Source organism: Aythya ferina (genome assembly GCF_964211825.1).
Source record: "Aythya ferina genome assembly, chromosome: 7".
Taxonomy (NCBI): domain Eukaryota; kingdom Metazoa; phylum Chordata; class Aves; order Anseriformes; family Anatidae; genus Aythya; species Aythya ferina.
Window position 1 is genome coordinate 26413806 of NC_140302.1, and position 27569 is coordinate 26441374.

General features: G+C 38.6%; 1 protein-coding gene across 6 annotated transcripts in view; it reads right to left on the reverse strand.

Moving 5' to 3' along the window:
* Window positions 1–27569, reverse strand: part of SORCS1 (sortilin related VPS10 domain containing receptor 1) — a 287728-nt gene that overhangs the window by 3258 nt on the left and 256901 nt on the right. For 2 of the 6 annotated variants that reach the window (XM_084525013.1, XM_084525018.1), the window contains 8 exons: window positions 23820–23953; window positions 22016–22139; window positions 20912–21024; window positions 17570–17701; window positions 7102–7201; window positions 2100–2205; window positions 1767–1927; window positions 298–416 (listed from right to left, as the gene is read on the reverse strand). In XM_084525013.1, the coding sequence (XP_084381139.1) occupies window positions 298–416; window positions 1767–1927; window positions 2100–2205; window positions 7102–7201; window positions 17570–17701; window positions 20912–21024; window positions 22016–22139; window positions 23820–23953 (989 nt within the window). Of the gene's footprint in view, window positions 1–297; window positions 417–1766; window positions 1928–2099; window positions 2206–7101; window positions 7202–8534; window positions 9351–17569; window positions 17702–20911; window positions 21025–22015; window positions 22140–23819; window positions 23954–27569 lie in introns of those variants that run through there. The other 4 variants (XM_084525015.1, XM_084525014.1, XM_084525016.1 and 1 more) reach the window with 4 other exon arrangements.

The following is a 27569-nucleotide window of genomic DNA, read 5'->3' on the forward strand; positions in this document are numbered from 1 at the left end:
AAGAGCACTTTTGAGCTATGTTCAGTAGATCTAGTAGGTGGCTGACTGTTGCCACTTCAGACTGAGTGACCTGTGAAAATATGTTTGCCTGCCCCTGGAGTGGCATCAACCATGGTCATTACATTCCTTTAGAAAGAGGAAGATCAAAGCCCATCTAACTCTGTTAACAGAGTCTTGGCCTGAAATTGGGTGTTTCTCTCTTAGCAACTTACATCAGTTTTGCCTTGGAGACTTCTGGGGTAAAAAGGAAAAGGGAAAAAAAGAAACAGAAAAGAATTGTTAAAATTTAGGACCCACCGCTCCGGGTCTTGGCTTGAAACCTCTTGGTGATCCACAAGCCTTTTGGAAGTCCTCTGTCCAGACTACCTTGGTTGCATTTCCTTTCCTTGGGTTCTGGACTGTGGCCTGGGGTTGCTCTGTATGGGGAACACCACATGGGAAGGTTGGTCCCCTCACTCCATCCTGTGTACTGCTAAGCAGGGATGTCCAAGTCTGCTGATGAATAGCTGCTAAAAGCTTTTAATAGCTACCAGATCTTCTAAGGTTAAGTCTAACCAAGGTTAATGGGTGACAAGAGATTACTATTGATTGCAGTGGAGCTTCCAATTTAGACATTAGTTTGACATCAAGAGACTTTCCTCTTTTTCCTTCTAGGATGTTTCACAGGCCACAATCTTAGCACAATTCCCTCTTTTAATTACCCTTCCCCTTGCTTCCTCTCCATGGTACCTACAACAAATATGCTTTAGCAAACTCCTGTACAATTTAGGGACATCCTCAGGTGAGAACTAACATTTGGTTAATGAAATTGTGCAAATAAGGGATCTCAGTTATGACTATGCCTCACTTCTGTCTGAGTCAAAACAGCTATACATTTTAATTCCTCTAAAAACTGTCCATGTCCTTACATGCAGGACAAGTTCCTGCAAGTTCCTGTGGTCTCGGCCTGAAGAGCTGTCACCTCACAAATATAGCCGAACAATGTCTGTGCAATTCCTGAGTAATGCCCAAGTAGTGTTGGCTTTAAACGAACACGTCCCTAGGCTGAAACCTCTCTTCTCCATCCCAACACTTTTACTGTAGCCAGGGTAACATCATATAAGCATGAGCAAATGTGTGACTGGTCCCAGTATGCTCGCCTCAACTTTGCTCACTTTAGGTCCTACAAAAGCCTGCTTTGCTAAGTTTTCAACCACAGAGTCCTGTGGGAGAATCAGCCTGAGGGCAAACCCAGCTGTCCAATGCTGACATCCCAGGTTTTACTCTGTTTCTCTGAGAAGCAGTCAGGCTAGCATTGCTACTGGCAATGAGGTCTGGCACAGCATGAAGGCCACAGCAGTGAAAACATCAACAAATAGTTAACTTTAAGATTTGACTTACCAAATCACCTGCTCACCAGCATGTTCCAGGTGAGGGAGGCTGAAGTTCTGGACAGGACTCAGGTGTGGGGTGTAGCCCCGCAACTACATCAGCCCCAGCAAAATAAATCAAATTGCCTTATAATGCAGGATTTTTGAGAAGGGAAGAGGATCTACATAGAGCAACTAGGAGAAGGGAAAAGCCTAAAGTTGTTTTTCTCCCTTTCACCACAGGGCAGTGAGGGGGAGGGGAGAGTTAGCAAGGTTTCCTCTAGCAAAACTAACACTGCAGCAGAAGAGGATGGCAGGAGGAGTGTGCAGGAAGATGGGAAGGGGGAAGGCTGAGAAAAGGGTTAGCCAATTATAAGTCAGAGTCTGACCAGCTGCAGGATGCTGCAAGTTATTTACCTATGGGCTGGACATCCAACTTCTCATCTACTAGTTGCTCAGGGCTCATCAGCTCACTTTGAGGGACATTAGGTATGCTTTCCCTCTGACTGACTGGACTGATCATCTCTTGATCTTTTTCATTCTGCATCTGTGCATATATATTAAGGCCGGGAATCTTCCTAAAACATTAACAGAAACCATCATTGTGGGGTACTCTGGCAGATGATGTGCCATCAGTTTTTGAAAACCAAGAATAAAAACACTGTGAAAAGAAAACCCAGCAAACAAAACCCAGATGCCTCAGTGAAAGGTGGCAGTGGGGAGAAGGAAATGGCCCAGGGAAGGTCATACCTTTTGAATTTGTAGATTACAAACACAGCTAGTCCCACAAAAACGACAGAGAGGAGCATCAGCATAGCTGAACCACTGTGACTGGGAGTCGGGTCCACCAGGGGAGCTGCAAGACAGGGGAGGAAGGTTACAGCCACCTCCAGCCTGGAGCAAAAATTATTCTTTCCAAAAATTTAGTTTATTCTCCTTGTAACTGGTCTCATCTATCCACTTGTCTCCAGGGCCCCTCTCCGTTTCTAAAAAAGCTGTGGAGAAACCTGGGTTCAGACCACCTGTAGTGCTCTACCTAACCCCAGAAGGCCCTATAGCTTTTTTAGAGGACTCTCCTCAGAGGCCTATTAGAAGAACATCTGAAACATGCTGCAGACAATTACCTAAGGTAGTTGCAAACAAGGTCACTTGAGTATCAAAACCAGACGTCCTGAAGCATCCTGGAGCTAACCATGGGCTGACTTGTCATGTTGACTTTTTATTTTTCTTGGAGGCAGTCTAGGTAGCTCCCAATACATGGTGAATAATGAACAACTGGCTACCGAATTTATTCTTAAGCAATGATTCCCACCAAACATATTGCTGTCTTCTAAGTCCTTTTAGTCCTCTTCTGTCCCTAACAGAAGTCCAGTACTGTTCACAAACACTGCCTCAGCACCCATGCCTTATCGTGGCAAGCTCTTCTCACACCTTTGACATTTTTCTTTCTTTCCTCTCTCCCTTTCATCTCTTCTGAACACTTTTTTTTTTTTTTTTTTTTTTTCCCTTTATGCCCTGTTCTCTTCCCCAAGAGTCTTCCTTGCAAGTGCACAAGTTGAAGAAAAAAATAAAAATAATAAAATAATATAAATAATATAATATAATAAAAATAAAATAAAATAAGCCTAACCATACAAAAACTCCCTGTGCTTCTCAAAGTTTTGTGCAGTGTCTTTTCATAGCCTCTTTCAAAATAAAGCCACAGAAAACAGCCAGAAGTGTGGCTTTCCCAGAAATACAAAATAAACTACATTAAGTAGATGTAGTTTCTACATCTTCCATCCAAAAGACAGCTTCCATCACTTATATATACACACAAAAACAGGAAGACATCTAGCATCCACAGAGGGAGACAGAGACCCAGAAGGCTCCGCTGCTCACGCAGACACTAATAAAACAGATTGTAGACAGACATGCACCTGTAGATGTGCCACAGAGTAGAGCTAATGCACACAGCAGGTACATCCTCACTGACGGCCTATATCTGTGTTACACATGGAAGATGAGGGTAATGACTTCTCTGCAAGGCAGTGGATGTTAACTTGAACCATTGCCACATGCATCCTCTCTCTCTTGCCCCAATCCACACACACTGAGCAGACCCGTTCGAAAACATAGACAGCAAATAAAAATTATGCACTCACAAGCAAATACTTATTCAGGCTCACATATCACACACATGCACGCTTTCAGCAGTCACACTCAGCCTGATAAAGCTGAAATTTACAATGAGAAGTGGAAAAAAAAAAACAACTTTCATCAAGCAGGCTAGGCTCAGGAAGCTGAGGCACTGGGGTGAAATGATCTATTACTACGAATTCCTCACACGTCTCCACCGTGTCCTTTGTGTCTGTACTTTGTGGGTCTCTGCAGTTCTGTGGGATGACAAAGTGGCTCTCTGACCGATTCAGGATCAGTATCACTCAATGTTCTTGTTCTAATGCTGCACTCAGGGTCTGGTAATAAACAGCTATTTAACTGCTTTGTGAGGAATGCTGGCATATTTTACTTTGGAGGTTGTTGTTTGCTGGGTTGGGGACATTGTTTATTTTATTTTATTTTATTTTATTTTATTTTATTTTATTTTATTTTATTTTATTTTATTTTATTTTATTTTATTTTATTATTTTATTATTTTATTTTATTTTATTTTATTTTATTTTATTTTATTTTATTTTATTTTATTTTATTTTATTTTATTTTATTTTATTTTATTTGTTGAGAAGGAGGAATGAACATGAATGTATTGCAATCTGTTGTCCAGAGTTGCCATAAATTAATCCTTTCTCCAGTGTGGCCTGAACAAAGAAGACAGAGGTGTGAAATGTGCTGAATCTAATGCCCATCATTCTGTGCTCCAGGGAATGCATATGTCTACATACAACATGCACAGAGGCTCATTTCTGCAGGTTCTGCTTGAATATTCACACCAAGTTAATTTAGATACCTGCACTTTTGTTTTCTGCAGCTTCTCTGCTGCAGAAATATCTACTGTGCATGACCAAGCACACAAACAAGAAGTAACATGTGTGCACTGAGGCATGGGGATGTACTTACATACATGTGTGCATACATTTATGTACATGTGCACTTACACATACACTTGATGAGATGAGTGGTTAGGTCAACCTTAGCTAATAGCTGTCAGGAGTCCAACACAAAGTCACAGTGAAAAAGTGGTACCACAAACCAGAACTGCATCTCTGGACCACATGGGTTGCAGGTTTCCTTGCTTTATTTTATTATTTTTAAGAGCTTGAGTTTCAAATACATATTTTTTTCTTCTTCCTTGACAACTCAAACAATAGTTTTCATCAGCAAAGTAAATCCCTCTTTTGGCATTTTGTCAAATTCTAAACTGTCCTCAAGTTTTGATGTCATGAAATTGAGGTTTTTATTTAGACAAGGAATTAAATCGTGACATCAGCAGCTTGGTAAGGAGCCATATTTCCTCAAAGACCCCACAGCAGCTGCTCTTTGGACTATTTAAATATCTAGTTTGGCAGTCTGTGATTATTTTGCATTCTTACTGAATCATATTTCTGTAAGAGACACAATCCTGTAATGTTGCTATAGGACACCGTGAAGCTGGTTACAGCAATTACTCACGTCTCAACAGAAGCATAGAAGAGAAGCACAACAAAGCCTACCTTGCAGGGTAAATGAGTATTTCCTTCTATTATGGACAGAGTACTCATTCCTAGTGTATGCATAGATACAAACAAAAATATACAGTTTCAGTGAGCACAAAGATGCTGTATTTACAAAGGGTGTCTCAGCTGAGAACCCTCTGCTTCAGTCTGAGTGAGCTAGAAACAGGCCAGTGTGTACCTGCAGGCCATACTATTATTTAGCATGGCAGTATGCCATAATGAAAGACCCTGCCTTTTGGTTCACACAGGGCAGAAAACAAAGGTTTAGCAGCCCAGGAAAAATGTAAATATACCTCTGCTTACTTTGGGATTTGGGATTTAACCTACCCAGCTTTTAGCCAACTCTGTGCATCGATGGATCTGCTGCAGACTCTCTACTTCCCCTATTGCAGAGATGTACCAAATTCCTCCCCCAAGATGTTGCAGAAAGCTCCTATATATAGTACAAAACTTGTATTCAGGTTCACCCTGTATTAAATATGAGTCTAGAGACAAGAACGTCATGTTTCCACTGCATGAAATCTAGAATGTCCCCTCAGTAGCTAGAGCTAAAGATGAACTTTTCCCACATATTTCTGAGGCAATTCTTTCCATAATGTATTAGAAAAGACCTATAGGATCTCCAGGGACAGAGGAATCAGATGTTCATTTGGGGGTTGATCTTGACTTTAATGCACATTGATCAAAATGCAAAACAGCCTTGTGCATAGGCAGAGTAAGTGCACAGAAACAAATTACAAAAGCAGTGATCAATTTCAGGTAACTCCAAGTTGGATGTTCATATTAAGATGCTTTCAGATAGCTTCCCTAAAATTTGGAGATTGGCACTGAGAGTTTTCTAAAAATGCGTATGTTATCACTGGTCATAATCATATGGTCATTGTTGAAAACTAAGGCCAAAGATCACTTCATTGGCAGCAATTATTATATGAATTACATACAAAATAAAATCTTAAACATAAAGACGTGCAATTCTTCTGTCATATGTCTTTTGATATTTTTTTACAATCTACAAAAGAAAGAAGGTCAAACTTATACTGACTGCCCATGCTTTTTTTTTTTTTTTTTTTTCTAATTAGACATTAATCAGCTTTTATATGCTTTTGTTTTTAACTTGTCTGAAAGTAGGCATCTGATCATCTGTTCCACAGATAATGGAAAGCTAAACACACAGCAATATTTGTAGAGCAGGTATTAGCAAGTTCTACTTAGGAAGCATGAAGTATTGCAAACATCAAGGCTTTCTTTTAGAAGGATTTAAATGCAATCACACTACACTTTCTTAACAGTCTCTTTTTACCTTTTATTGACAGGGCAGCACATGAGCTGACACCAGTTTGGGCAGATCTGTTCACACCATGCAAAGGGTTTTGTAGAGCATTTCACTGGTAAGAGTGAACTGAGGCTTTTTATTTGCCTATTAGCAGAGAAGCTGACAAGAGCCGATCAGAATTATGAGTTTTCCCCAGCACATCCCAGGGAAAAGCAATTCCTAAAAATCCTGAGCACGGATTAGTATGTTTCATCTCCTGCAATAGTTAAAAAGGGCCTGTGCTGTGAAATGAGGGTTTAGCACACAGAAAACACAGAGACACATATAATTAAACATAAGGACTTCGAAGATGGTTCATTTTGAGATAGGATTAGTTAAAGAGCAAACTGCCTGATCTTATGTGTGTGCATATGCAAATTGATTCTAGTCTTTCTGACTGCTGAACAACTTCTGAACTATGCTTAGTTGATACGAATGTTCACTGACTCTAAAATAACAGAAAGCGTCCAAAGCTAGCTGGTAACCTTTGCAGTCTGTGATCCAGGCTGAATACATCATGGTGCTTCTTAGCTGTTAAATATTTCACAAAACAGCAGAAAAACACATACTTCTACTTCTAGTTATACTGTATTTCCAACACAACAGCAAGTTCTTGACATAAATAAACAGAAGTATTACCTAAAACCAAAAATGCCACTATACTTTTTTTCTTTTTTTTTGGCATGACAAAATAAGGTGAGGCATAGTTGACATTTTAATATCTGCCCATACACTGAGTTGTGCTACAGATCAACATAAAAGGTGTACAAAGAAAAAGGATACTGACCTGCTGTTAAATGGGCAGCATGCACAAGAATTCGAACCCCTGGCTTCAAATCAAAATGGACAAAGTTTTGCTTCAGTTTCTGGACCAGAGTTTCTGAAATCTGGAAACAAGAAGAAAATAAAAAATATATTTTTTTCTTTATCATCAGTATAGATTGACAGTAGGTGGGTAGGGAACGCAGCTGTATACAAAGCAAAGATTTTGCAGAGTTATCAGTCTTTCAGAGTACAAATTCTGTACCTTATATAAAGGGGTTTAGTGGCAGGTGAACATGTCTCCCGGTTTTATATCCAGAGTGGTATGTGGATGGCTAGCAATGACTGATACCAATAAATTGTCCCACAATACTGCTTTAGGAACAGCCCAACAGCAAAAAGGGATTGAGCCTCAAAGGAACATTGCACTAGTATGAGTGCCTGCAGGACAATCCTGCAATAGTAAATCAGTGAATTCCATTTGCTACCCAAATAAAGACAAGCATTTAAATTGTTAATACTCATTTGCTCAAAACAAACAATTTATTCATTGACTGGTCAGCTTTATGATCTTAGAGCATGTTCACAACATTTGATACACCTAAATCAAAATGAATGGTTTAAGTCCTTACCTTACCCCAGCTCACATTGGATTTCAAGTCTTAGAAACAAATTTAATTTATCCAACTCTGAGTTTCAAGCCAGCTGCTCCCTGATCCTTAAGTACATACCAGAAACAGCTTGAAACTCTGAAAGTGTCTATGCTGTTGACTGAATACAGAGTGTGTTTGTCTTACACAAAATGCATGTTGTATCTGTTCTTCTGGGTTGCACAGAGAGAATATGTTCTTATGTTCTCTCTTTCATGGGAGAGAACTCCCACAGAACATTTATATCTCTCAATTGTTCTTCCATAACTGTGAGGACAACAATAGAGCTCTATCAGAAAATGAAAGCAGGATATTCGTCCTTAAAGCATGAAACAGAAAAGATGAACATTTGTTGAGATAAGACCCTGTGAAATCTGTACAGTAAGAGTCAAGCTTCAGTCCAATTTGTTACTAAACATTATTTTTTCTGAGTCAGTTTTTCATATTACGCACATACATCACTTTCTCCGTATCACTTCAATTGTAGTCAAGAAGTTTCATGCATCTTGCTATCAAAAGCAAAAATCCAGATAGATTAATCAAAGAATAGAAGCCTGTAGACATGCTGTTGATAGTTTGCTGTGTTTCTTCTGTATGTTCATTCTCTAGGTGTTTCATCTATTTCATCTTTTCTTGCAGCACTAAGCAATTTTCCAATGGAACATATCCACTATTTTGAATGTTGGCTTATTAGGGAGTGGTGGTTGGAAAATAACAAAAAAAAAAAAAAAAAAAAACCACAACGAACACCATTCCACAAATCATATGCAACTTAGAGAAAGTTGTGCTTTTACAACCATACCAAGATCAGTAGGTATAGTACTGTTCAACGCTTAATTTAATTTGTTTTAAATAAATCCATATTTCTTCTTGAAGATTAATGAAAAATTGTCAGAAAAAAAGAACATCCCAATAATTTTTAAACCATCTTTTTCATGTTCTGCATTTTTGTCTGGTTGAGTTATTTCAGAAAATGCTACCCTGATATGATTAGATGTTCCTTGGCTATCATTCATCACAGTATGAGATTTATCTGCCTCTTCTATTTTTTTTAACATTCTTAATGGTTCTTTCAATACTCTTGGCTTGTACACTTCATTTTTGGCTGCTGATCACTTGACTAGGTGCCTTTGGTCCAATAACAATTTGGCAATAACTCTTACAGGCATTTTATTTATATTTCTAATATATCTCTTTAAAGTTTACATTTTTTTTCACGGGTGCCAGAATGAACAGTAAATATATTTCTTCCAATAGCAAGAAAAAATACCACCTGCTTACAAAGAGCCATCTGGTGTGCTCAGAGCAGCAGGGATGGTGACACAAAGCTGTGCAGTACATGAAGAAAGCCTTGGAAGCAAATTATATCCCTCTTTAAGAATTTGAGCATATTAATAACCAAGAGTGACAACTATAAAGAGCGCTTCATGTCTAAAACTGGAGCAACAGATGCAGAAGGATATTCTGTAAAACAGGTACATTAATGGCTCATGGAAACGGGGAGAAATATCATCCTGGTCATTTGCAGTCCCAGTCATGACCTAAAAACTCTTCCTGGTAGACCTGCAGAAATTATCTTCATCCTTTGTGCTGTGACATCCTGATACTGCTGGGGCAGCTGAGCCTATGAAAAAAAGCAACCACAAGACAGTGAACTGAAGAGCCAACCACCTTGTTGTGTCATTCCTCTTCAACACAGTGTGAGGGCTGCACAAAATGGCCAGGGAAACTGGAGGTAAAAACCGTATGTAATTCCCTCTATACAAAGAAGGTCTTAACATGTGATGTATAACTGAGAACACAACTTGAAAGTGCTGTTACCTACTGGAGGTTTCATCAAAGATTTGGACAAGAAATGGAAGAATAGGAGAACCTCAAGAAAATCAGCATGATTTGGGGCCATCATGAGATGGGGCCAGAGACTTTGTTTTGCACCACTAATGGGAAAAACATTGAGATCTCACTTACCCTGCATGAGGACTCCTGCAGTGCAGAGAGAAGAGGACAAAACAACAGCACCCGTAGGGACATTGCAGCTGAGAGGTGCTGTGGCTGCCTCAAGCTGAGCATGAGGGAAATCTCAACCAATATTCTTGGTTGGCAATCTGATGAAAGGGCTTCATAGGAAGGGGAGAGGTACTAAGAGTGTAGTAGTAAGTTAAAATGAAGAAAGGAACAGAAAAACACACAACTGGAGTTCACTGTTGTGTTGCATATTGTTGTGAATGAGGACCTCATAGTACTACATCCTGTACAAATGTAAGTCAGAAAATATATATATATATTTCTGCCTGAAATCATCAATATTTCAGCAGAAGTCTGAAGTAGCCACCACTGTTCCAAGACTATACACAAACAGTCATAACAGACAGCAACTGTTCACGCTGTTCAGAGTACAGAGCTTATTTACTTGGCCCTATTAATTACCTGCTCTCTCTGGCTTTTTGGGTGCAACTTTTTGCATGGGTCTTTATGAACTTGAACAAATCTAAAAATGAGTAACAGCCCAATATTTTTTGGGTAGACCTGAGTGGTCCCAGGAGTTGGACTCAATGATCCTTATGGGTCCCTTCCAACTTGGGATATTCTATGAGTCTAAGTGAGAATCAGACATCTGCTTTCTGCACGCAGCTCTAGAGACTCCTGACATATACTTCTGAGGGAAGAACAGATGCATTCAGACATGTTTTTAAAATGTTTGCTTGCTTGCTACAATATTTTCCTTTCCTTCTCTATGGAAAAACAGGTTCTCTTTGGAACAGACATATTAGCAGTATAGAAAGAGGGGAAAAAAGTTCTGTACACCTAAAGCTAATCTGAAATACAAACCATATACAAAGACCTATAAACTTCATTATTTGAGGTCAATAAGCAAGTTACACACAGTTCAAGGGCCAATTTCACATTGGAATTGGACGCAACTCTCCAGAGTAAGTTGGTCCTGCTTATATTTATCACACAGTCTCAAAAGGATCTGTGAATTGTAGATATGCACTCAGAAAGTTGGAGAAGTAACATTTCTGCCTTTCTTATTCTATTAAGTCTGTTTCTAGCTCAGTGGATCACAAGTTAGTGGACTCTATGATTTGTGTTCAATGTTAACAAAATGTTTTTGAAATAAATCTTCATACAAATGTTGATCTCAGTCACTGAGGTAATGAAACAGTTTCAACAGGACACAGTTTAGGTCTTATGCCTCCCTTTATGTCTGTATTTAAAGTGGTACCATAGAAGCTCTTGTGTTTAAAAAACAGATGAGAAAACATCAAAATGCCTATTTATTTCATGAATACACGACTTTAATTGAACAGCTGAACCCTCAGCTGGAGAACAGGTTGGCCTCAGGAATGTCCCTGTTCCTCTCTCACTCCTGAAGACATAACTCAGCTGAAGACATAATGTCTTAGGATAGCAACCTGCTAATTTATAGTCTTGAAGAGTCTCCCTTGTGAAAATAATTAGCTTTCAGAATTAGTTTTGGTCCTTAACTGAGCCTCATTGACTTCATCTGCTTCATTTGCAAAATTAAGCATGATGTGCAAAAATAATTCAGTAATAGAAACCATTCTTCATGTATCATTTTTCATCAAAGGACACATAATGAATAATAATAACAGACAATTTGAGAAGGAAAAGAAAAGAGATTCCAATTTAAAAATGGAACAAAACAAAAATTAATTTAGCTTCTTTTAGCATTTTGTCAGAATTAGGACCATGAAAGAGCTGTGTGCACCAAGAAACAGAATTATCACTCAGAAGAGTATTTTTCCCATACTTTTATTGAATTTTGAAATCTCTGGTGTAAATTGGTTTAGACTAATTGAATGTGATTCAACTGTGCCAGTATGTACTAGTTAAGAATCTAGATCATTTTAAAGATAATGTGTAAGGATCTCAACTAATGAGTGCTACAGTTCTACTCAATTCATTGGGTACATCAATAAACAACTAAGGAAAGAATCATGAACATTGATTGGTAGCACGCAACTTGGACTGGTAATACAAAAGCGTATGTGGAGTCAGGGCAAATGTGGATTATGTTAAACTGTGCCACTCACTACAAGACCTTGTTTACTTCACATTGAAGCCCCTGCACCTCACTTGCCTTAGCACAGAAAACACCAGTATCACTGATTTACACAGATCCAGCAGAAATTTCATGAGATCCCTTGAAAGATGCAAAATTCAAGCTGCAATTAGTATTGAGAGATACTGAGAGAGAACAAGGAGAAGGACATTCCTGTGGTTACTCTGGAATGATAACTGATCAGCAGATATGAACCCAGAGAAACCCTAAACATAATAGCAAAGATACACTTTAGGTGGACAAAGGAGAAGGAGGGTTGCAAATCAAGAGCTGTTCTGTACACTGAGCAAAAATGGGAGGACTGATAGTGACATGGCAGAAACTAATTCGATGACATTAAGACAAAATATATAGATAGCCTCTTCTAAGGCACACAAGCAGCTGATCAAGAAAATTAGCTAGGGAAAAAAGCTTTTGGACCAAGACCCTGTAGTAGATATTATTCCATTCTTTTCCCAGCCGCCTTTACTTCTTACTGGCCCAACACTCCTCAAGCACCCAATGAAAGACTTGGTCTGCATACAAAGCTACAGATGTTTTTTAAAAAAATCTTGTAGTAAACACTAGTTGATTTGCCATTCTTTGTAATGGAATTTAATTTCTTGGACTTATTTGCATCATTTTCTGTAGGATTTAAAGGTGTTCGTTATCATGACCTTGCTAAAATATTTTTGTTGATGAGCATATCTGAAATACATCAGAAGTAAGAAAAGTAATGAAAGGAAATATCTTAAAACACTTAAGCAACTAAAGCTTAGGAGAGTGGTTGAAAAACCAGAATAAATACAGAAGCTACAGCAGCTACAATGAAGCAAAGACATAACTAAATCTGCTTTAAGGAACAAATCCTAAGACATACACACATACAGACTTCCTTACCGCTGGTATCTCTAATGTTAATGCCAGAGATATTTTGTCTCCTCAGTTCATCACTGCCCATTTGACATTCAGTCATACATGTCATTTCCCATCTCTTTGGCTGGATACGGATAGTGGCCACAGCTGCAATCTGTTGATGACAGTTGGCTACCCACCAGCTGGTGTTGCCATTTGCCAAAGACTCCATCATGCTTGCTACATTGCTGATAGCTCTTTTCAGAGAAAAGATTAATGATCTCAGATGTCATTAACTAGTTACTCTTGCATCTCTTTTGCATTCTGCTTTTACAGCTATTTTGAATAGGAAAGGTAAAAGAATGCAAATGGAGAACTAAAGGGAGACACATGAAAATATATAAAAACATCTCTTTAGAGTTGTCATGTATTTCCCGTTTACAACTCATTTGACTTAACAGGCAACACATTTCCTGTATTTGACAAAAAGCCTCCACTAACAAACAATGTGGAGAGAATAAAATTTGTGAAATGCATAATTACAAAGATAACTATTCAGAATTCTCATATGGAGTAAAATTGTACACTGAAAAAAATAAATGAGTGATTGTATCTGTGCATTTGTATCACTGCCTTCTGAATTTTAAGTAGAATATCTTCCTACCGTGCATTCATTTTATATCATATTAGTGCTAAAATTACTCAAAAAAAATACTTGAAATGCTATTAATAAGAGGTTTGCCTTTCACTGAAGAGGAAGAATTCAAGGCTTTTGTAACAAGCAGATATGAGTTCGGTAATCATCACATTCACCAAGCCTGTCCATAAAGATGGTGTAACAGTTGCATTACAGACCAAGTGGCTAAAGGTTATTTTCAGTGACTGATTATGCAAGATTTGGGATATTTTAAAGGTGTTGGCAGTGACAACACATAAATGAAGCAGCAGCATTTTACAACTGCAAATTATTTCTACTTTTTTAAGCAGGTTGGTTGTCTGTCCTTATGTGATGTGAAATAAAGCAGGGAAAACACTGTTAGACTTTTTTTTTTTTTTAATAGACAAATTTACAGCATTCTGGTCATGAATACAAGATTATTTTATTTTATTGTATTTTTTCATACGCAAAATGCTTGGGGATTCCACGGGTTGAAAATGCCTTTTAATTTTTAAGAAGCTGTGAAGAATAAGTTTACAATGACTACAGAAAGTGGAGTGGACAAAGTAATCTGAGGTCCTCACAAACTCTGTATTTATGTGTCAGATGGAATTGTCCCATGCTGCACATTGAGAAAATGTCCCTGGTTTCATACACAGCTTTTTTTTTTTTTTTTTTTTTTTTTTTTTTCCATCTGTCAAGAGCAGTTAGACTGATTTAAGGGGACTTCATTCTCCCATGGGAAATATCAGGAATGCAGAGTTCACATTTGTAAATGTAATCTGTAAAGAAATATGAAGCCAATTTGTACTGTGCTTAGACAGAAAAAATAATTTGGGGCACTCGAATGAGAGTGGTACATCAACTTAAAGAGAAAATGACATCCACCATCTAGGCACCTAGTCTCAACAAGACCACAAGACACAAATGCACTGTTCTTATGGAAAAGTGCATGGAACTGCGTAGTGTAGTGCAGTCCATAGCCCAACTCATGCACTTTGACAGTCCCATGATTTACGTACCCAGCAGTTTATGACTTACTGTGTTTAGTCAACTTTGATAAATGGCAACTGAGACCTAAATTCTCAAGGGGCAGTGGACATCTAGCTGCCTTTGAAATCAACAGGAACTGAGTACCTAGAGGCTGCCTAGAATCTGGCCAGATAGACACAATGGTGTGCTTAAAAAGACAAATAACTACGTACCAGACACAAACAGAACAGCTTAATCTGCATCCATAGGAAACATCAAGAAAGTAAAACCCCCATGGTCATTAATTATGTGTTAGATTTACAGTATAGCTCTGGGGATTAAATACTGCTTGGTTAAGCAAATGACCAAAAAAAACTATGAGAGACACAGCCTGCAGCAACTTCAGGAGTTCCTTGTGGGGAGATGTAGTTTGAAGCTCCTCTTCTGCTACCACTTCTTTTCCTTTCATCCCTCTCCATCTGCTTCCCTCGGCCTTGCCTGACCTAGGTGACAAAAGTCCATAATCTTTCCATAACCCACATGATTTACATGGCTCCCCCCTTTCAGTCCCAGATTGGAAGAGCTGAGTATCAGGACCATAGCGTGTCCCTTGTCTCTGTTCTGGTACTTGGCATGTGAATATGGTGGTTGCACAGCTGTATCACCACGTCTACAACATATGAGCACAGTAATACATAATAACATTAGGTGGTTCTAATAGGATGAAAAGAGAAGGAGGAGGTTATAGTACACTTCATTGTCCTGGCAAATTCAGGCCTACGGTGTGCATGGTTCCATTTTGTGGTGTTTTGCTCTGTTTTACCAACTTTTGATTTTGAGAGAGAATTACATTTTTCCATCTCTCAAGCATGGCAACAAGAGCTTTTGCAGTATAGAGACGTTAATTTCTGAATCTCATTTCCATTTGATTTATTCTGACAGCGAGTTTTCCAGAAGCAGAAGCAGTTTGGCATGATGTCTCTGCACAGGCTCACCATGAGTCTTAGGTTTGTAGATCAGCTTCCACATGTGATACGACACCATGAAAAAATGAACCTATACAATTAAGTGCTTACTTGAGATTTATTGTTTTTTCCCCCTTGCAGTGTTTATGTAAACTATTTCAATTTTGTTCCTGTACAATTTGAAGTTTCCCTTCCAAATTAGAAAAGTTATGCAGGAAAATAGCTCCTTTGGGTCTGCACCTGCAAACACACAATCTCTCATACTTTCATTTGAATGGTTTCATGCGTGCTTGTGAACACAAAACAGATTTCTTTTCCAACCAGAAAAGAAAACTACGCCTCATAAAGTACCTAAGAAGCAACTTAAGCTGTCATCAACAAAAACATCTACTCCCAGTACTCATCCCATTGAATGTGCTCTGGAAACACTTTGAGAAAGGGATGGTAAAGGATTACAGGTCAAACAGATGGAAAAACAGGAATAGTATTAGAATACTCTTCAGTGCTGAGGAGAGAAACACTTTTTGGGGCCTTCCTCAGGCAGTCCCTACTGAAAACAATGCCATTTTCTCCTCTAATAACTCTGAAGGGGAATGTGGAATCCACAGACTAATAAGAAATATGTTCTGATCATCCTGATGGGAGCAGGGAAGATACTTCTCTGTAAGAAGCAGCTGGCTGCAAATGGCAAATAATTTCTTTCTTTGCAAAAGTTACTGTTTCAACCCTGCAGGATGCAGACGAGTTGCTGGAGTCCCACTGAAAATGACATTTCTTTTTGTCCATTAAAAGGGTCATGAGAGTGCTGTCAGGGCTCCCTTTCTTCACAGCCACAGAGACTCCATTTTTACAAGGAGAAGAAAGGGAGTGGTAAATAGAACAGGGGTAACTGGCAGAATACAATAAGTTGCTGAATGCCAGCGGGGAGCTGAGTCAGATGTAAATTTGATAGTTTATGGACTGGCTTCCTTGCCAATTTGAGATGGAGTAAGAGAGAAAGGGGATAAAGGAGAAAGGGAAGGAAAGGTTTGGCAGAGCAGTAAATCTCCATCTTTTTTGTTTATTATATGGGTGGAGGAAAATTGCAGAGGAAAGTCATTTGTCAAAAGGAAAAAAAAAAAAAGAAAAGAAAAAGTACGATGGCTAGGGATGCTGAGCAAGTGAAAGCTTAAGAATATGAGTGACTTAGTGATTTGAAGCCCCCGGCTGAGTTTGTTAACAAGGCTTTAGAACACTTCAAGAGGAAACTGCAACAGGCAATTACAGATCAGGCAGAGGAAAAAAAATATTAGAAAATAAGAATACAAGAAAGGGAAGATAGTGTTGAGACACACACTGATGAGAAGACATTACTCGTTTACAATTTCAGGGGCAAATACAAAGAGAAACGCTAAATCCCTTCTGCCATCCAGTGGATTAGCAGGCATCCAATAATTCTGAGGATTTTACCATAACACTGAGGCTAAGATATGTGAGCTGATGACACCCTCTACCCCAATGCTCACATAGCTTACGCCCACATGGGGTACATCTGCTTGGGTCACTGACATGCTGTGTGGGGAGGCAGAGATACACTCAGGGCTAATTATCTTTATCTCTAGAACCTGAGATAACGTGAGAGCTATGTCAGGATTTCTGTCCAGCACAGTTTTTAACAGTGTTTAGTCGTAATCATGGTAGGCCCATGCATGGGCAGAATCTTTTGGGTTCTCAGGTAGTTATAGTTTCCTGTTCACCATAACCTTCATTCAGTCTCATACTGAGAGAACATACAAGAGTGACGGAATTCCATTTCCAGCATTATGAAGGCAGCAGGCAGGATAATCTAACCCCATCCCTGTGTCTTAAGTCAATGAAATTCTGGCCTTCTCAGGTCTACCACCTAGCCTTGTCCTCCAGTGTTTGCTCAGATTCTTAACAACCTCATAAACTTGGCCTTATGAAGCTACTCTAGTACATGTAGGCAGGAATAATCCCCTAAATCCTTTCTGCTTTTTTTGTTACTTCCATGAGGTAGAACAGAATTTCTGTTCTCTTGTAAGTAAGAGAATGTGACATCATGCAAATTTATGCCAATTTAACATTACTGACGTGTACCAAATGGGAGTCTCCACTCTCCCCTCCTAAATATACCATCAAATCTTGTTTCCACTGCTGGGAAAAATAAATAAATAAATAAAAGGATATAGCACATAATACAGTCATTGTTTAGACCCCTGTAAATCCAATGCAATTGTACCATAATTATTTTTTCTAACCAGTTTTGGAAACCCCCATACATAAACACATATGTAAATATATACTTCTCCAAGAAACGTACACAATACCTGTTCTAGGTCTTCTGTTTTTCTTTTATTTTCTGCTGGGGCATCTTGATAAGGTAAAATGAAGAGTTCAGCAGATGTGGGCAGACCAGGGAGCACTGCGACCAGGATATGCTTGCTTGAAATACCTGTTGCCTGACACATAGATAATTAACGGACAGATAAACAGTGGGGATGGCATCAAATGCTCACAACTTCTTTGTGAAAGCATCACAATACTTACATAAATGACATAAGGAACATCTTGTACTACAAGGAGAATCTTGTTAAACTCCAGCACAGGCAAAAAGTCAGGGAATAATAATTTCCTAGTCTAAGTTATTTTACCGTATACTCCAGTAAAATATACAGCGTCCTACGGCAACAGTTATAATCAGACATGCTAAAAGATGCTGCTAAATAATGGTCACATATGGTATGATACTTGTACTAAATTTAGCTATTTTGAAATTGTATCTCTATTCTAAGTTGGTCCCTGAGGTTCTGTATTTAGTCAATGGTAAGAAGCAGTATGTTAAAGGGCAAGGTATGTGGGCTGAATTGCACTCTAGAGGTGTGATTAGTCAAAACAGAGCTTAAAAGCCTTGTGGAGACTCAGGGAGATAGAAGAAGATGAATCAGATTTGAATCCCAAAAGCCAAACAAATTCTTATAGCTCATATTCTGGGTCAATTCCACAACCTAATGAGGAACAGTTTTTTTTTTTTGTTGTTGTTTGTCTGTTTGTTTGTTTGTTTTTTCTTTAGCTGTTAAAGATTGTATTATTCTACAGATTTTTAGGTTTTTGTCTTGTTGACTGAAAATCTTAAACAACCAGTTTATACCCAAATCTCTGTTCAATACAAAATTAGCCAAAATTCAGAAAAGAAATACTCCATAGTCATCACTACCAGGGCCACCTCTGAGTACAGTTTCAGCCGCTGTTATTGTGGCATTAGACAATTAGATTGTAGTGTTCTCCAGTAAATGAGAAAAAAAAATCCTTCAGGAATTTTTATGAGCAAAAGGAGGAGAAACATAGTTTGTTGAATCTTTCTCCATTTCCTTTTTGTGTTGTGGATTATCCAGAACATCATTTAAATCTCAAGGTTAAGGTCAAGGTCTTTTAAATAAAAGATTTAAATCTTTGGTTTCCAAGTGCTGATGTTGGTAGGTCTCTTCCCAGGAAAAAAAAATATATAAATAAAAATAAATATAGTACCCTTACATAAGGGCAGACCACAGCAGCTGGACACAAACACAGAGAATTTCCTGCAGTCAGAACATGAAACAATCTCAGATGTTAATCAGATTTAAGACTCATGAATTCTTCTCCCTAGTAGTTCACAACCCAAGAGTTGGAGCATCTGTTCCTTCCAGGAAATGATGGACAGAGGATGGGATTTCAGCAAAATTGTGATTACAGATCTCCATCATTTGAGCTAATTCTGTGACAATTCCACATCTTACTGCTTACAAGTCAGTGAATACCATATGGAGTTATGAAAAAAGGAGCCTTCCCTTCCACTCCTTCCACTGCATGACAAGGAAAAGTACAACCTTCTGTTGCTGTTTTTTGTTTGTTTTAATGGGAATTTAGAAGAATAATTATAACAATACAAAGGTTGTATATTCTCTGTGGTACTCAAGTACTTTGTAGAACACTGTATTATTTCTGTTTGCCTAAAAGATGATTCTAAGATGTCAAGAAAAAGACATAGTATTACTGGTTAAAGTAAACTCTTCATTTTCTGAGGCTGGGAATGATTTATTTATTTATTTATTTATTTTATCCAAACTGCTCAGTTTGTTCTTGTCTTCTTCATCAAAAGTTGGAGACGGGACTCAAAATCAATGATGTGAGGAAATAATTATAATTGTAATACAAAAGAGGATATTTTGTGATAATCTGAAATTACCCCTACTTACAGAGAAGATCAGATTTTAATAGGGAACTACAATTTCTTATGCAGAATTTTTATCCATGTCTGTGGGACTCTGTAATAAGAATGTAATACTTTAATAAAAGTTCATAAAAATTCTATAGCACAGCTATAATTTTCTGTTAAATTATTTAGTTATTCAACTTATTTTTATACAGTGTATTTAATTGCCATCAAATCTATGGGTTTTAACTTTATTTTTTATAAGAATTTCTCACAAAAGGCTTGTTTAAGGTGAATCATTTAGCTACATAAAAGGGGATAATTAGCTATCAATTATATTTTTTTTTTAAACTCCAACAAACAAAGAAAAAAAGGACTGTATTTTCACCACTCTGCTTTTGGAATGTATCTTTGGTACTGTGGTTTTATAATCCTTTTTTCATGGCTTTATTTTCTTTTATTGAGTTGTTTATATTCTGAAAATTCATCTGGAAGATAAGTGGAGCCTTGAATACTTGATACAGACATAAATAAGTCAGAAGAACAAGCTTCAGAAAACTCTTATGTTTTTTTTTTTTTTTTTTCTTTTCTCCTTTTCACCTGTCTTTTGAGGAAATTAATAAAAAAAAAAAAAAAGAAAAAATGCAGCTCAGTAAGGATCCAGACAGGTTTCTTTTTTTTTTTTAAAAGAACAAAAAGTTTGTAGATTCTATTAAAAAGCTTCTGTGTTCATTTGTGTCATCATTTATGCAAAATGACTAAAAAGACACTGCACGCTAATCAGGTGAACACAAACCTGTTCCAGACAGTTCCCTTCACTATTTTTCTGCTGAGCTGAGAATCCTCAATTGTTTCTCTTAATGTATCTCAGACTCAGTTTGAAATCCAAATCTTCAGCCAAACACTAATTTTATGACATTCTTTTCAAGAGTTAGAGGAGGAACTTCAGAGCTGCCCCACAGTGTTCCTGGGAAAAATAGCATCCTATCCTGCCCCATGAGCCTCATGCTATATGAAGGACATAAAGCACTTACTGAGGTGCTCTTCTCTGTAGTGAAATTTTGGTCTCCTAAATTTCCTACAGCATATTTGCAACTCCAGTAGAATAGCACACCCACTGCTGTGTAAGAACAGTAGTAAAAGAATTACTTCTTTTGCAATGCAGCAGTAAAGACATTTGTACAGCTATAGGCAGATATAAGCTGTTTGTTTTCTGTATGCCCTTTTCCCGTGAATATTCCATATAATGTGCTGTGATTAAAAAATAAATAAATAAACTGAAGGCTTATTCCGAGTACCAGCTTGTCATAGGATGGGATAATTTCACTTAAAATTTAGGAGTCTGGACTCAAAACACTGGTCTAGCCTCCTTTTTTGGTAGGGACAAAGACATACCTTGAAATATCACCATATCCAGCCCTAATACGGGCAGAAAGCAGAAATTAGAGCCACCATAACGAAGATGATGCACATTGCTTACCTCCACCAGGGCTCTCTTGACTACTCTACTAATATCCCTCCTCCACTCTGGGATATCTGGATTGTAGTCGTCCAGGTTTGGGGAGAATGATAATCGCAGGGACTGAAATTGCTCTGCAGAGAAAGACATGGTGGTAAGTAAAGGCTGTGAATATCTCTTAGTGCCAAACGAACAGCAGAACCTAGTGAAACTTGCTGTGGTTTGTGCTTTTCTTCTCTTAATCAATCTGCAGGTGATGCACACACTGGCAGAGAATCTAGCAGTGAATCTGAGAGATTTGGAGAATCTGAGAGATTCAGTGCTCTAGTGTCACAGAACCGAAAAAGGTGATAGGTCCGTACTTTAATGGATGAATAGCACTGGAAAGGAAGCTGTGTTGGGAATATAAATGATACTTTTTGTTGGGAATATAAATGATACTGAAACAGGCAACCCCTGGGAAGGAAACTGCGATTATACTCTCATAGACATGCTCCAAACATTTGAAATCTTAACTGGACAGGGACAAAGGTGGGGAGAGGTCTAAACTTGGAAAAATACTTCTTAATCTTTGATTATTATTATTATTTTTTTTAATAGAGATGTTCAAAATGATCATTTTAACTATGTGCTTACAGTAAACTATTTAAACTGGGATTCTCAGTGGTTCTTAGATTACATCTACACTATATAGCATTTGTGCATCCTATCTGCTTCTGAGACCTGAGTGCGTCAAATCAGTATAGATTTCAGTCCAGGACTATACCACACTGCATTGACTTATTTTTTTTGAGCCAAGAAGCTTCTGCATGAGTAAAGACGCTTCTACTGGAGAAGATGGGGGAACACCAGCTTGCAAAATGACCTAAAGTCTAGATAATTGTGTTAAATGACAGACAGAGGGGGTTCTGGGAAAGAGATCAACATTCTGTGATCATCTCAGTATGAACTAATGTCAGTCAGTGGCCTTCAGAGATCTTATGCTGAGTTGACACCACTGGAACTGAGTTTACAATCTGACTCAAAGGATCCTGAAATAGCAACCCTATGTTGCTGCTAGGTAACCTGGATCTCTAGCTCTTGATTATGGAGAATCCTATGTGAAATGAAATTGGAAGGGCTCACCATACACAGCAATGGTCTTTGTGTCCTGAAGAATGATGTTTCCTGCTGAGACCTGAACAGTGATGGTGTTCATCCCTTCCACAGAAAATGTGAATGTGATGCTCCCTTCCAAAGTGATCAGTGGCTGCAAATACACCAGAAAAAAAAATAATATGGCTGTGAAGGAAAATTAAATATTAGTTTGGCTCTCTAGCCTACTGGGATAATTTTGGAAACTTAGCTTGGAAACTTAGACACAGAAAGGGTCCTGTGACATGGAAGCCAATTTTCTGGAGTAGGCTCAGGGATCCAGATGAAGTTGTCTTCCCAGAGCTCAGAGTAGGGTATGTAAAATTTCTAAAGGAGTTAGGTTTTAAGATCCCAATATTCCCCAGCATCTGTCTCCAGGAAACTTCCCACTTAGCAGGCTGGCTGTTCTGGATCCCTCGTTAAAGTGTCTTTTGCTGCAGAGAGGTCCATATGGGGGCCCATGAGACTCACTGCTCTGGTGTCACACTCCTCCCCCAGGTCTAGCTGTGAATGACTTGGTTAAGATCACTTTAAAGAGGTTGTGGCAAAATCAGGAGGCAAATCAAGATTTCTCATTTGCTCTCTTGACTTCTTAGACATAGAGACATTGTTTTTGGAAAGTGATGGGTTTTAGAGAGGACATAGATCTCCTCAGCTTGCTCTACAGTGCAAATTAGTTTATCAATGAGCTGTGCCCCCTTTCTGCAGCTTTTGCCCTAACTTCTATTTTCACTTATTAATGAACTCTGGATGAGATCTTCAAAGCACACAGTATTAAGTCAAACTGTGTTCCCATTGTAGTCTGAAGTAAAACTCTCACTTAAATGAGAACAGAGTTAGACCAACTCTGATCACTTATGAGCTTAGTAGATCAGAGGGAAGGTTAAAAGGTGACAATCACAGCCTGTAAGTACCTCTAGGGGGAGATGATATCTGATACTACAGAGAGTTCTTTAATCTAGACACAAAGACGTGATAAGATCCAACAGCTTGAAACTGAAGCTAGATAAATTCAGACTACAAACACAGGGCATATGTTTAACTCTCAGGATAATTAGCTACAGGGAAGTAGTTGAGGGAGAGGGTCAGAAAGAAAAGCAATGGATTCTCCATCATCTGAGGGATGTCATTAATGCAAAACAACCAAAAACAAAACAAAACAAAACAAAACAAAAACAACTCAGATTTTGCTTTAATCAAAAATAGTTAAATAAAGCAGGAAGTACAGATGCAATCCTCTGACCTGCATTATACAGAAGATAACCATATGTGGTTGAAGGTCCCTCTTGATTCTACAAAATCCATGAGAATATTTCCCCTTAGAGATTAATTAGGGCCTCTGGGTACTTCAGCCTCAAAGGTATGTACAATAACTGTTGCAATGCCTGTGCAGATTTACCAAAACTCTGCAAGCACAGAGAAGCACAATGCAGTGCATGGAGTTTTCAGCTTTTATTATTCCTGTTGAAGAAATGGGAGTGGGAAAGTACATACTAGAAGTCATTGGGACTTTGGTTCTCTACACCCACCTTGGGTGAAAATGCAAACAAACCTATTTGCAATTTGCATGAAATGCCAATAAACCCAATAGCTAAGTCCCAGCAATAATCACAGAACAGTTGCCACATTTCAACATTGGTACATCAAAGAACCAATAATTAGTCTCTGTCTCTGGTTTACAATTTTCTTTTTTGTTTGACTATTTAGAAGCATTTCCAGATCTCTCTCTTCCTCCCTTTTCAGTCAGAGAGTTCATCCCAAATTGTTTTCACCTCAGTCCATAGGGAATACAAACCTCTGTGTTGTTTCCAAACCACCAGACATAAGTAAGTGTTCCCACTTGACTTGGCCACAGTACTGCTGTGGCATTGACCTCCTTGTTCTTTGTGGTGACAAATGGGAGAGATAAGTGAACATGTTCCAAGGGACCTGCAGAGACAGAAACAAGAGGTGAGTCCTTCCCCACTGTGAAATGTTGACTTGGTAAGAGGGGAGACCTGAGGGGACACACATTGGTTAGAGGAAGAGGTGATGTCTAAATTACCCTGGGGCATGGCATCTAATGTCTTGGCTTGGTGCCATTTGTAGAGAGGTAAGCTTGGATCTGTTCCACATAAAACAAGAACCATCCCTATACATGGAGCTGAAAAACGTGGGCCCTTTACTGCTTGAATATTGCATGCTTATCACTTAAAATAATAGGGACAGACCCTTATTATGTGACTCTGCCCTTCACCAGGAAGACTTAAAAATGTGCAGGACAAATAGCTTTAGTGGACACGGAGCATCTCTGCCAATGCAAATTGCTATGATTTGGAGAACTTCAGCAGTATTGTATCTATTTATACCAGATGAAATTTTGTCTGAATACATCTATTCACAGAGTGCCTTCATTTTAATGTTAACCTATACTCCCTCTGTTTCCTTAGCAAACACTTTTATTTCTTTAGTATAAACAGAACATAATTCATTTGACAAGTGACATTATACCCAGAGTTACACACTTCCCATCTTCTGGAGACAGATGGGCCTTTGTTGTTATATCTTGTCCTATAGATTTTTTTTTTTAAATGTGTTCTGACTGTTCACTTAGATAACAAGACAATTGTCCAAGGAGTGACAGAGAAAGAAAAAGAAAGAATCCCCAAGTGATATGGGGATACAGGTTTCTAAAACAAATTAAGACTACATCCTACATCTGTGAGCTTTTCAGTGCTGACAAGGAGAAACCACAGCTTTGGAGGATCGATTGCATTGTTCATATGGAATTGAGATACTCTGATCCTAAAGAATCTTTTATATTCCAGGACAGGATTTTTCAGAAAATATACTATGCATATATCACCACTTAGACATTGCTTTTCAATGTGGAGAAACACTATACATTTCAGAGCAAACACTCTATTATGCCATACATCACACATAAGCAGAGAGACATGGAAAAATTCTCCCAATTCAGACTGTATAACAAATGCCAATATCAACAAGGACCACTCTTCCTGACTCATTACTAAAATGCAGATTTCTCTGGGGCGTAGACACAGCTGCTGGTTAACTTGATGCAGCCCAATTAAGAGTCACCCATGACCAGAATAAGTAAAGCCTGCTATAGACCAAACTGTGGCTCATTTTTCCTTTGATAGTCAGCAGTCAACACTCTTCTTACAAATTCTTGAGAAGTGAGAATTTCATTCAATGGAATACCCCTGCTCCAGCACATTTCTGTGACCTGGCCTTGCCTGCTCTCACAGCAAGACACTAAGAACTGAAAACCACCAGCTTCCCAGACTGAATATTTTGCAGGTCTGGTATCTTTTGGGATATTTGCCAAGTGCCCAGTGTCAACACGGACCTCTAAAGGGATGCATTTCCAAACACCTGATGTGGTAACAGCAGTAACAATGGAGCCCATGTAAAATTTAATCCACTCCCATGTAACTACACAGCTGCTCTGAATATAGTTTAAATGACCCAGCACTGCAGAGAACACCCAGCACCTTCTCAGACCTTCACCATCTGCCAACTAGGAAAGAACACGAAAGAATATCTCAAACAAGTCAATTCTGGCTTTGCATTTATTTCTGTGCAAACAGCTGACGGGTCAAAGTGGCTGAAATGCTGAACTATTATCTGGCCAGCAGATGGGGATAGTTCACTCTTTATAGGCCCTTAGCTGCTAGGAGACTGCTTCTTCCCAGGTAAATTTGATGAGAATTCATTTCGGAGCTTCATGCAGGGCCATGGTAACTACAGCCCTTCATCTGCCCCAGGAAAAACTGTGTACGAGTCCCTGAGAATGGCAAGGGAAAAGCTTCTCAAAAGGCTCCCTTGGAAAAGTACTGTTATTTTGAAGTATTCAGACAAATGCAGAACTAATGTCTCAGGGGAATTTTTAACCTGTCGTTTTAGAGACAGCCTGTTGGCTGGAGAAGCACTTTATATACAATTTGCTGTCCATGCACCCCAAAATGCTCCTTCCTCACATTAATCTGCATTTGCAGATCACTGGACCAACTGCAGTAAAGGTACTGCTCCTGTGCACCAGCCCCAGGGCTGCAGCAGGATGAGGAGGGCACTGGGTAGAGGCTTTACTCTGATCTTGGAGATCACAAACACTGTGGTTCAGTGCCTGCAGCTTCACCCTCAGCAAGGTTTTTACAGGCTGATCACAGGTAAGGAAGGGTGTTGGAAGGCCCAAGTCTGCACATTCTCATGTATCAACCCTGTAATAAGGGGTCACCCAGTTAGTGCCCCTTTCTAAAATTCTCGGGGCACTCAGGCTGCACATTGCTTTTCTATGGATCTGAGCAATACAGTGTGTGTCTTATTGTAAGGACATGTATTTTTACAAAACTCTCAAGAGGCCAAAGCCATGCTTATACACCACAAGCAAAATAAAACAGACTGAAGCCCTTACTTAATAGAGAGACAAGTGGCAATGCAAGCATTTCAATAGTATTTAGAAGCTTTTGTGGACACAGTCATCAGACTCTGGAAGGGACTGGATTTACTGTATATCTCTGGCCTCAGCCAATCTATTTTTAGTTAGAATAAACTATGCTCAGTTTGCAGCCTTTTCTGAGGTCCCTAAATCTTTGCATAGAGAGAGGTGAGAGACATACTTCAGGGATGTGACTTCTCCAGGGGGTCAGGTGTCTGCGTCAGGTCCTGCTGCAATGATCATGCAGTATTTAAGTCCCATGTTGGCTTCATCACAACACAGAAATTTACATTTTATCAGATGCTAAGTTACATGAACACATGTGGATATTGTTTGTTTGTTGTATGGCTAAAACAACTGAAGTAGTTCTTAAGCTTTCAATGGCTTGAGAAAATTGATTAAAACTGTTTTACCCAGAAAGCCAATATGAGTGAGGGTGAGGGCTGGGCCCCTGCCTTCTTCTTCCATTTTGTTGTTGCATGAGAAAGCAGTTGTTGCTTCATGTGGCCTCATTAGTGTGCAGATAGACAAAGCATGTGCAATGGTCCCTGTGGAATCATCTCTTGTCAAACAGCAAACAATTACAAACCCTGATCACAGAAGGCTGTCAGAACCTTCTGTGAAATATCAACTACCAAAACACTTCTCCATTTGATTCCAATGACCTTTTACAGAGTGAATAAATAAATAAATAAATAAACAAACCATGGCTTCTGTTGAGCTGACTTTCACAACTGGCAGCAGAGGGAGAAGGATTTCTGCAGCCTGCTAAGTTTCCAAGCACAAACAGGAAGGCAAAGTGACTACAGAAACTATCTCTCTACTGCAAACATCCTTTTCCCTACTCTATATGGGATGATATTATAAAAAATAAAATAATAAATAAATAAAAAAAATAAAGCTGTCTGAAAGCTGAGAACTTACCTTGACTCACCAGTGCATTTACACAAAAGTGGTATGGGCTAAGTCCCCAAATAAAAATAATAAAAATAAATAAATAAATAAAATAAAATAAAATAAAATAAAATAAAATAAAATAAAATAAAATAAAATAAAATAAAATAAAATAAAATAAAAAAGCTTGATAATAACCTGATTTATCAA